Source organism: Macaca mulatta, chromosome 17 (assembly GCF_049350105.2).
Source record: "Macaca mulatta isolate MMU2019108-1 chromosome 17, T2T-MMU8v2.0, whole genome shotgun sequence".
NCBI classification, from domain to species: Eukaryota; Metazoa; Chordata; class Mammalia; order Primates; family Cercopithecidae; genus Macaca; species Macaca mulatta.
Genome location: NC_133422.1, coordinates 5,058,387 through 5,070,574, shown reverse-complemented (window position 1 = coordinate 5,070,574; position 12,188 = coordinate 5,058,387). Strand labels below are relative to the sequence as shown.

The 12,188-nt window shown below is 36.9% G+C and overlaps 1 protein-coding gene across 1 annotated transcript in view; it reads right to left on the bottom strand.

Moving 5' to 3' along the window:
- Window positions 1–12,188, bottom strand: part of RNF17 (ring finger protein 17) — a 112,753-nt gene that overhangs the window by 74,731 nt on the left and 25,834 nt on the right. Inside the window, exons 7-12 of the mRNA XM_015120755.3 lie at window positions 10,161–10,332; window positions 8,903–8,979; window positions 8,560–8,634; window positions 4,995–5,302; window positions 3,777–3,866; window positions 1,738–1,896 (exon numbers count right to left, since the gene is read on the bottom strand). Coding sequence (XP_014976241.2) covers window positions 1,738–1,896; window positions 3,777–3,866; window positions 4,995–5,302; window positions 8,560–8,634; window positions 8,903–8,979; window positions 10,161–10,332 — 881 coding nt within the window. The remainder of the gene's footprint in view (window positions 1–1,737; window positions 1,897–3,776; window positions 3,867–4,994; window positions 5,303–8,559; window positions 8,635–8,902; window positions 8,980–10,160; window positions 10,333–12,188) is intronic.

Sequence of the window (12,188 nt, the reverse complement as noted above, 5' to 3'; positions counted from 1 at the left end):
CTCAAAGAATTACAGCTTGCAAAGTGAGAATTGTGAGGAGTACCTCCTGGCGTCACAGTTCAAAAACAATCATAAATAAGGTGGATTCACAGAGCGCTTTTGTACTGCATGATTTATTGTCATGCATTTGTATAGTTATCAAATACTTTATGAATTTTATGATAATATATATGTATTTATTCATTCTCCAACTCGCTTATTCTAGAGTCGAGGGTGGCTAAAGCTTATTCAGGCAGTTCAGGGCACAAGGTAGGAACCCATTCTGGTCAGAACACCATTCCGTCGCAGGGTAAACACACACACACTCTCTCTCTCTCCCTCCTCCCCTCCACACCCCCCACCCGCCACTCAGACTGGAACAATGTAGACACATCAATTAACCTAATGTGTGCATCTTTAGGATGTGCAAGGAAACCAGAGTACCTGAAAAAACCCACACAGACACGGGCAGAATGTGCAAACTCAACACAGACATTTGCCCAAACCAGGAATTGATTTTTTCTCATCAAAATTATAATGAGATGTTATTTGAAGACCTGCTGTATATATTTATAAAACTATTCTTTCTTTCAATGGATAAAAGTCTGCTGAAGCCATTTATTGTTCTTCATAATGAAGTACAGAGGCAGGAAAAGGGAACAAGAGGATACTCTCCTTTCCTAAATCAACAATTCACGTTTCTTTCCTTATCACTAATTTCTCAAAATATGAGTGTTTTAATCAGCTATATTTACCTTGCCAACATAATTATCATTAACAACTTAAAGCACAGCCTTTTGGCTTTCTTAGAACATTTTCTGAAAATCAGCTGAGTTATTTTTGGCATGTATTACATTTTAGACATATTATCTGCAACCACAAAAATTAAATTCAGCACTACACTTTCCTCCACTTAGATACTAACAACCTAATATTCCTAGCTCACATGGCATAAAATAAATGTTATTTTTTAAGTTTTAGAATTACTATTCATTTTTGTCAAAGTATATGATGATCCTACTCTTCTGATATCCTGAAAGGCTATACAGATGAGCTGAGAGTGAATCACACTTTTAAACAACTTATCAATCAAGACTAGACAGATAAAACACTTTCAGTATTAGTTACACATAGGTATTGACTGCTATTAACATAATGAGAAAAATACTCTATTAATACAAACGAATCATAGCTTCATCATATTTTAAGGTACAATCAAATTCAGTCAACAACGTTATAAGAAAAATACTCGTAACAAAAGCCTGAAGCATGGCAAATTCACATGTCCTCACAATTAAAAGACTGACTGAATTTGCTATTAGTCTCTGTAGGGCACTGGGAATGGGTGCCACAGGTCTCCTGAATCTCAGGTGCTCAATGCTAGCCCCAACACTCACAACGGCGAGCAAGAGACTGGAGTTACACAAAAAGAATCATCTTAGAGCCTCAGTTCTTCATGGAGACAAGGGGACAGGCTACATAACCTGTTACAGGTTTTGTAGTTTTAAAAGCAATTCGCCCTAATATGTAATGGAGTTTCTGTACATATTTCACTCTAAAAATACGCCAACATTCCATCTTAATCCTTAGCTAATTTGCCTAAATAATTTATGTTAAATAATCCTAAAACTTTCATGCTTACTAACAAATGAACTTAAGAGTAAAAATCTATATTATAACAAGTCTTATGTGGGTTGGCCAAGTTATTATAATATTTAAATAAATTTGATATTTTAACTTGGACTAATATTTCATTACCTAGTTCCAAAATGTCTGAAGGATCAAGGTGTGAACTCCTATTGCAAAATTCATTCACCTTCTTCTCCAGTACTTTTGCGTCTTTGATTTGTGAATACTTCCGAATGTAGAAATGGCAAGGATCTATTACATGGCTTACAAAAACTAGCTCTGCGGAACCTGGATAAAAATGTTTAAACCACGTTAATAAATCATGAGTTAGAAAATAATTCACAAAAGCTGAACAACTGCTAATAGCCTCTAAAAGAGTGTCTTATGGCATTGTGAACTCTGGGAATACTGCACGTAGGCCCCAGGAAGTAGTCCAAGCACTAAATGATTGATAAAACAAATGGATCACTTTCAACAATGAATTCTTTAGTAACCTGAACTATAAATACTTCATATTACTTGCAAAATATGCTAAATAAGTGGAATCATAGTCCATGTAATAGTTAAGATTCTAAAGTCTGCGTATATGCTGTAACTCTACTGTATTACAAAAGTTCAGTTTATTTATGAACATATTTGGAACTCAGAACCCCTACTGATAATGATTAGGTTTCTAGGATAGCCTATAAAAGCCACTTCCATCTATACCCTACCTATAGAACCAATACAGCTCATAGCCACTCTGACTCCCAAGTCTTATAAATCAGGTTAGTCTTATAAATCAGATGTGAAAAAATGTTTAGGCAAAGCCGAAGCACTAAGCAGCATTTAGGGGAACGTGCGGGCTTTTCGGTGGGGCAAGTAGAGGTAAAGACAGTCAGAAAATTTTCTTAAGCCAAGTGTCTTCACTAATATGAAAAGATCTCCAAAGTATAATGTTAAGGAAGGAATGCAAAAAACAAAACAGTGGTATGCTGCATTTTGTGTATAAAAAAGAACCCCCGCTGTCCACATAGAGAGAGAGAGGGAGAGAGAAGGTTGGAAAAATAATTTGTGTGTGTTTATTTGTAAATGCATAAGGAAAATCTGGAAGAGATGGAGACACTGAATAGAATGGGAGTAGGATGGGAGGAAGTTTCACATAATATTTTAATATATATTTAATTTTTGAATGATGTAAATGTTTACATGGTAAAACTGTTTAAAAAACAAAGACTAGGAGGAGTAGAAATGAATATAGCCAAGTATAGACAGATGACAGAAACTGAACAAATGCATCATTTTAACTATCCAATAGAAAATATAAAGAATAATGCCCATATTTAGGGTGAGGTAAAAAGACAAATACATACAACTGGGGTGATATCTGAGAGAAGCATAAATTTTGGAAATATTCCTAGCTGGGCACGATGGCTCACGCTTATAATCCTAGCACTTTGGAAGGCCAAGGAGGGAGGATCGTTTGAGGACAGGAGTTTGAGACCAGCCTAGCCGACATGGTGAAACTCCATCTCTACTAAAAATACAAAAATTAGCTGAGCGTGGTGGTGCATGCCTATAATCCCAGCTACTCCGGAGGCTGAGGCACGAGAATCATTTGAGCCTGAGGAGGTTGCAGTGAGCCAAGATCATGCCACTGCATTCCAGCCTGGGAAACAGAATAAGACTCTGTCTCAAAAAATATTTTTTTGTTGGGGGGAATATTTCTGCCAGAGTCAAAACATTCATTTATTCATTCATTCGAGATGAGGTCTCACTCTGTTACCCAGGGTGGAGTGCAGTGGTGTGACCTCAGCTCATTGCAACCTCCGCCTCCCAGGCTCAAGTGATCCTCCTACCTCAGCCTCCTGAATAGCTGAGACCACAGCTGCGCACCACCACACCCACTTATGTTTTTGTATTTCTTTGTAGAGACAGGGTTCACCATGTCGTCCAGGCTGGTTTCGAACTCCTAAGCTCAAATCATCCACCCGCCTCGGCCTCCCAAAGTGCTGCGATTACAGGTGTGAGCCATGGTGTCTGGCCCCAGAATTAAAACTTTTAACATTAGAAAGTAATATGTTTTAGTTATCAGTGAAATTCACTTTACTTACTACCTCACACGAGGTAAGAGTTACTACACATACAGTAAACTCCACTACATCAAGCTCAGACAGTTGTTACAGTACCTGCTTTTGATCCAAAAGGAACAGATGAGTTTTTCTGAAGCGGCTTTTTTGGATATCTAGGTGTCTCCCCAAGATCATCGGTGCTGCATGCTTCATCAAAATAAGAAATAAAGACAACTTGTACTAACTATGTTAATGTTAACAATGACATGCTAGTTTTTAAAAACCTGTACTGAAACTGGCAAAATACTGGAATGGCAACACCCATTGTATCAGTGAATAAAGTTATTACAGGTATCTTAAGTAATTGAGACAACAATGATAATACAGTGGAAAGAAGTGTGTTTTTAAAAATGTAATTCTGGAAAGTCAACCAATAAAATACACAACAGGTAGGGGAAAATAAAAGCTGATCTTGAAAAATGGTCTTAAAGGAGACTATCAGTATAAAACTACATAGTAGAGTATCTCACTCCATGTTAATGGAAAGAACACTGACATGGGAAATGTAATTAAATACAACTGTGATATATTTAAATGTTATAAAATAGACAACATTACAATCATGATAGTTTATATTAAATCTCATAACAAAGATTGAAGATGTTCTTAATTCAAAGAAAGTAATAAGACTATGTCCACAAATCACATCTCTCTCATTTATTTATATCTTTTATACAAGGCTTATATGTGAGAACACTAAAAAATCTCAAAATACCCTAATTAAACCAGATATTAATTTATACCTCAGAGGTTAGCTATATTACTGCATCAAAAATAAAAATGATCCAGCTCTGGAAAATGTGAGGGGAGGGGCATGGAATGAACAGGTTTTAACTCATAATGAGGAATAAGATTATAACAGGCCGGGCGCGGTGGCTCAAGCCTGTAATCCCAGCACTTTGGGAGGCCGAGACGGGCGGATCACGAGGTCAGGAGATCGAGACCATCCTGGCTAACACAGTGAAACCCCATCTCTACTAAAAAAATACAAAAAAACTAGCCGGGCAAGGTGGCGGGCGCCTGTAATCCCAGCTACTCGGGAGGCTGAGGCAGGAGAATGGCGTAAACTTGGGACGCGGAGCTTGCAGTGAGCCGAGATCCAGTCACTGTACTCCAGCCTGGGCAACAGAGTGAGACTCCATTTCAAAAAAAAAAAGAGAAAAAAAAGATTATAACAGCAATTATGTTTCGTTAAATGCATGGTCGAAAAAGGTACCAACTGTGTCTAATTACAGATACAAGATGTTTCCCTCCTGCTTTTGCATTTTTACTTACTTTCCATGTTATCTTCAATAATTTCTTCAATTATCACATCAGGGCTAGATCCCATCTGAGGTAACACAGCAATGGTTTTAGAGGATGCTGTTGCAACAACGTCTTTCTGTGGCTGGAAGATTTTTGCTTCTAAATGTACATCATTTGTCTCAGGTTGCAAAGGAGGTGGTGGTGCTTCATTGGTTACGACAGACATGTCAACCTTTTTCTTTTCTAGTGGTGGGTATGTATCATAACAAGAAAGTCCCTTTTTGTTATTATATTTCTTTTGAATATTCTGTCTAATTTCATTTTCTTGGGGATAACATCTGTTTAAAAATGCAGAGACATAAGCTTATGAATACAGAGGTATATGGTACAACCATAAGTCACTAGAAACTTCCACCATGGCCATTAATCTGAATCTTTTGGGCATGATTATTCAATAGCCACTAACCCACTGCCAGTTATTTATCCATTCTACTCCATATTTTTCTATTTTCTCCACATACCCAGATGGTTTTTAGGCTATCAAATCTACAAGTATAGAAATTTTACAATGAGATAAGATTGGGTTTCATGAAGTTTATATTTTAGCTATTCCATGATGGATTTAGCTTATTCACAGATCACTGTTTAACAAGGCACTGTGGAAATAACAACCAACAAAGCCAGTTGGGCTTAGCAATGATACATGTTTATCTGCCTCTTCCAACAGAGGACATACATTTAACTAAGTAAAATTGATATATGTTGAAGTCCAAATACCTGAGAGTCATATATATGTACACAACCTTGCAATCTAAATATCTCTTTTCATAACTTTTATTAGACCTGAGACATTCAACATTATTAATCAGCTCCAGTGTCATAAACCTCTGCTTTGACTTGTACGACACCACTTCTGTTCCCCTTCAACTTCTGTCTGCTCTGTCTCAAGTTCTTTTACAGATTACCCTTTCCCTGCTTTAAATTTTAGTATCCTTCCAGGGTACTGTCCTTGACCTGTTTGAATACCTGCTCTTACTGTGCAAACCCATAGTTTAACTATCATTTGTAATCAGTACATGCAGGTTACAGTAATACTTTCCCTAAAAACTAAGAAAGAATTTAAAAGGCAGCTCTCAGAGTTAAATGTAAAGCAGAAGATCAGTACAGATTCTTGAAGAGGCAGAGTAGTTTTTAGTGTCTTAGAAATGCTTGATTGTAACCATATTCAAGTTGTAAAAATGTCAAGAAGAACATATTGATTGCAAAGGTTGTTGGTTATCCATGTAAGCATAAAGTCAAGTTATAAAAGTAAATCTGGGGCAGGGCTCTCCCAAGCATGGAGAAATATGACTGAGCCGAAGGACTGGTATTCCACTTCCTCTGGCAAAGTCTTCCCTCTGATGGAGAGGAATCTCATCAGCTATCTCAGCCTAATTCTATTAAGCTATTTGATTAATTTTATTCCCTTTAATCAAAAATGATTACAAAAAAAGTAACTTCTGACAAGTTAGCTCCTCAGTTCTAGTCCCTGTTTACAATTGTATTTACCCATTAAGTTAACGAACTGGCATTTTGACTACACATCAGTTCTGTGACCTCGGCTTGTATGAATTTACCTGGCTTAGAGTATACATCATCCTATGTGCTTCTGAAATGGTAATACTGTGAGCCAGACTAATTTGTTCCCTAAGGTAACAGATGTGACGCTTCTCTCGGGAGACCATTTCCATTGGAAACAATCCACCTACAATGAAGCAACTTACTTCTTTATGGGGGGTTTCTACATCTATATTCTCATTACCCCTAAACCCAGACAGAATCAAGTCCAAGTTCTCCTAAGTTTCAGCATTCATATACAATTAAGCTGTACATATTTCTCCCCAGAAAGCTGGTAAACAGTAAGTACTCAACATACTATCTTCCCCCTCCCAACTTACTTTTCTTCCTGTATTCCTAATCTTGATGAATAATACCACAATCCACCGACTTAGTCACCAAAGCGAGCCCTGTAAACAAACCATTGATGATGCTTCCCTTTTCCTCATGCCTCACATTCAAACATTACTAAGTTTTATTAATTTTCCCTATTTTGCATTTGTCATATCTATTCTCAGTCCCTATCCAGTACTATTAGCTAAGTTTTAGTTCTCATGATTTGCTGAGTCTACCGATATGATGGCCTAAGTGATCCTTCAGCCTTCACTAACATCCTCTTACCCCAAATAATCCCCCAAATGGCCACCAGAATTATGCTTAAAAAATGTAATCTAATTATTTTTACTTTCATGCTTAAAACCTTTTAGTGGCTTTCTACTGCCTAGAACTGTACTGTACAACAGAACTTTTAGTGATAATGGAAAGAGGCCGCACTGTCTAATATAGCAGTGCTTTGGTCCAAATGTTTCAAAATTCATGTTGAAACTTAATTCCCATTGTGGTGATATTAAGAGGTGGGGCCTTTGGGGAAATTAATAATCAAGTAATGAGGGCTGTGCCCTCAGGAATGGATTTGTGCTTTACAACAAGTCTGGACAGAACTAGCTTAGGCCCTTCTTCGCTCTTCTGCTCTTCCACCGTGGGAGGACAGTTATTTGTCCCTTTTCCCTCTTCCATGCTTTCTGCCACGTGCGGGCACAGCATTCAAGGTGCTATCTTAAAGCAGAGATCAGAGCCCTCACCAAAACCAAAGCTGCCAGCACTCTGATCTTGGGCTTCTCAGCCGCCAGGACTGCAAGCAAATAAACACCTGTTCTTTATAAATTACAGAATAATAAACAACATCTGTTCTTTTTAAACTTTGTTATAGTAGCACAAATAGAATAAGACAGGTAGTCACTAACGGTATGTGGCTACTGAGCACTTGAAATGTGGGCTAATGGAACTGAGGAACTGGATTTTAATTCTATTTCGTTTTAATTAATTTATGTTTAAATTTAAATAGCCACCACATTGGACAGCATGGATCATAAGGTTCAAACATCATTAGACAGCATACAAAGTCTTTAGGACTTAGAATCTATGTATCCTTGGGGACATAGAGAATGGAATTATATACACCATTCCCCGAACCTAGCATGCTATTTCACTGCCCATATATTCACTGCCCATAAGATGCCTACTTCCTTTTTCTCCTCCTTTCTACTTGCTACTTAATTTTAATAGATATGGGAAAAGAAAATACCTTTCCAAGTCCTGTTACCCCAGGAAGAACTGATCATTCCTTTGCTTTCCACCACAAGTAAATTCTGCATACACTACCCTAGCAATTATGCATTTTATTGTTTACATGTCCTTCTTCCTCTACTTATTGTAATTTCTTTGACATTTATCTCAGTATCTAGGGTGTTAGTTAGTGCCTAGCAGTGTTCAGTGCTTGCTGACTAAATCAATCTCAAAGATAACTTTGACATGTATATTGCTGAATACTGATACCTTCTTGGCCTTTTAAAAAATATTATACATAGAATTTAACTATAGGAACTATTTTGTCCTTTATTTTTCAGCTTTTGAATTACACTAAACATCAATTTTTCTGTCTCTTAGATAATGTAGGTACTATCAGACATTAATGGCATGTTACCATGCTTATACTTACTTTGCCGAGTCCCCAAATTCAATCTTTCCCATATTGTTGAACATACAGATGATCTCACTGCAATTCACACTCAACCTATAATAAAACATTAACATATACATAAATGTCCTAATACAAATTTACTAAGTTCTCTAAACAAAAATCAGTTGCTGACATTAATGAATTGAAAAGGAAACATTTAAATAACTTTCTAAATTAGCACAGACTATACTTAATTTGGTTGCTAACTTGGTAAACATTTGTGACCCAAAATTTCAATTTATTATTACTTGCTATTTTAATACATTTAAGTTCTAGCACATCTTTATACTTGTTATTGTCTCCTGAACCACGACTTACTCACCTGGGAGGGTTCCTTAGTTTTGGAGAACTAACTTGTGCTAATTCACTATCTGATGTTAACTTCAAAGTCCGGATAATCTAGAATTAAAAAAAAAAAAATCATTCATGTGTGAATCTTGTCACAAATATTGCTGAACAGTAAGATTTTAGAAGTAAAATTGTATCTTTTAGGTATTTCATTAATAATGCATTCAGGCCCAATTTGGGACACTCAAAGGGATACAAATAAGTGTTTATGCATTTTGGAGATATGTATAAAAGGTAACAATAGACACTAAGAAATAAGTCAGAGTTACATGATCAGAGAAAACTGATCAGATTCATTTTGCAACTGCATTGCTATCTTCAAGTGTTTTCTCCTTTTTTGCCCTATTTTCTTAACTAGATTAACTAGGATAAAGACCAAATGTTATCACTTTTTTCTAGTGTCACACGTGTAATTCACAGGAAACGACTACTATTGTTTTGGAACTAAAGCCTGGGACATCTAGCCAAGTAGGGTCATGGCAAATCCTTTCATTTACCGTTAGAGACTTTGGAGGCGGGTAAACTAATGGCGTCTCTTCTATACATCTGGTTATCCATGGGGAGTGAGATTCTGAAGAGTCAAAGGTGACTACAGCCAAGATCTGTGCCCTTATGGAGTGAGGCAGAACTCAGCAAATACCTGTGATTACTCTTGTCCTGTCAAACTATCAGAAACATTTTTTGGTTTTTTGCCCAATTTTGCCCCTTAGGCACATGATTAGATGATAGGAGATGGCTGAAGCTGTCTCTTGACTTGCACATTTTGGGATGGAATGGGAAGAGAAAGTTGACTAGGATTCTGAATTAAATTTTAAAGTTAAGAGTTGACAGCCATACCTAAATTGTTAATGTGAACAAAACAGAGTCCCATTCAGTTTGCTACCCTTATTTGTCCTCATTTTTTTATTCAGGTGTCCTCGAAACCTAAACTTTAACCTCAATGTCACCTTACTTGCTCTCAGATCAAGTGTTACAAAGACTTAACTGCACTATTTCCCTAACTAGTCAAAAATAACAAAAGGCCATATAAATTTTACAATGTTTGTCTTAGATTTCAAACATTATCTTATTATAACTTAGATTATCCTAACCTATATTGTCATCAATTTAGAATTCTAAACAATAATATAGGTTAGGATAATCTGAAAAACAAATTCTTGTCTTAAATATATTCCAAAGCATGTAAAATAAGCTACCACAGACATAACTCACATTGTAAACTATTAAATTACCTGCTTCAGGTCACAGTACGTTCTCAGAGAAGGTGATAATTGTAATGCTCTTGCTATGTTCATAGCTGCATTCAAATTATTTTTTTTCTCTTCAATGTAGCTTTTAGCCTTTATTAAATTTGATAGATAATCATCAGTAGTTCTTGCAAATTCTTCACACAGGTTCTTTTTCCTTCATTTAAGATTCCAGAGTTATTTTGCAGTATTTCATAAATATTTACAGAAAAGCAGATCTATAGTATCTTGAAGAGTAAGTTCAGTAGTTGATGAATTTTACATAATATGGTTAAATGAGGCACACAGTAACTGAACTGTATCTGAAAGGGTACTTATACTTGTTGATAAAATTAACATATAACATGGTAAGTGAGGTATTAAATTGAACTGAAATGTATTACAGCTAAAATGTATTACAGCTAATTAGAGAAAAGCAAATTTTGTAGAAGGCAGGAGATCATAAGTAGAGACATACAATAGACCATCTAAGGCCAGGAGAAGAATCTGAGCTCAGACTCTTTAGGACATTAAGACATATAAAAGCAGTTGTACATACAGGGGAATTGAAAAAGCCACGCCACACTGAGGCCCAGGCAAGATGCATGCTCAGAAAACATCTGAGAAGATCTTAAGCCTGACCTCAGGCTGATCTCAAGGCTCAGGGCACACACAACCACTCAGTGAAGGACTGTTACATTAAGAGCCAGCTGCAAAGACTGGGGAAGGTGGCTATTTTCTCAAATGCCCAGTTTCAACAAAAATACCACAAGGCACACAAAGGAATAGAAAAACATGCTCATTCAAAGGAAGAAAACAGAATAGTAAAAACAGTTCTCAAAGCAGCGCAGGCACTGGACTCAATAGACAGGCTTAAAACAACTGTCTTCAATATGCCTAAAGAGCTAAAGGAAAACATAGATAAAGAACTACAGGGCCGGGCGTGGTGGCTCAAGCCTGTAATCCCAGCACTTTGGGAGGCCGAGACGGGCAGATCACGAGGTCAGGAGATCGAGACTATCCTGGCTAACACGGTGAAACCCCATCTCTACTAAAAAAAAATACAAAAAACTAGCCGGGCGAGGTAGCAGGCGCCTGTAGTCCCAGCTACTCGGGAGGCTGAGGCAGGAGAATGGCGTAAACCCAGGAGGCGGAGCTTGCAGTGAGCTGAGATTGCGCCACTGCACTCCAGCCTGGGGGACAGAGCAAGACTCCGTCTCACAAAAAAACAAAACAAAACAAAACAAAACTACAGAATAATCAGAAAAATGATCTAGGGGACAAAATGATAATATCAACATAGAGAAATTATATAAAATAGCCAAACAGAAATTCTACAGATTGTATTGAAAACCCTGCAGTAATTGTAACTTTAAAAATCCACCAAAGGTTCTACTGCAGATTTGGACAGGCAGAAGGAAAGCATGAGCCAACTTGAATATAGGACAATTAAGATAATGAAGCCTGAAAAAAATAAAAACAACAATGAAGAGAAGTGAACAAAGTCTAAGGTACTTGTGGGTCACTATCAAGCAGACTAATGTATATATTATAGGAATCACAGTAAAAGAGAGAGACAGAAATTATTTGAAGAAATAATGGCAAAAAACCTTCCAAAATTTGATGAGACATGAATCTATAAATCTATAAGCTCAAGGAACACCAACTGCTGAAGGACAAAGAGAATCCTGCAAGCAGCAAGAACAATGCAATTTGTCCAGTACAAGGGATCCTCAATAAGATTATCAGCCAACTTCTCAGCAGAAACCTTGGAGGTCCAAAGGCAATGTATATTAAAAGCACCAAAAGAAAAAAAGCTGTCAAAGTATTCTTCAAAAGTGAAGGAGAAATTAAAACATCCCCAGATAAACGAAAGCTGGAGGAGTTCATTACCAGTAGACTTTCCCTATAAGAAATACTAATGAAAGTCCTTCATGTTAATGTGAAAGAAGGCTACACAGTAACTCAAAGCCCATACAATGATAAAAACATCTCTGGTAAAGGTAAATACATGGGCAAACATAAAAACCAATA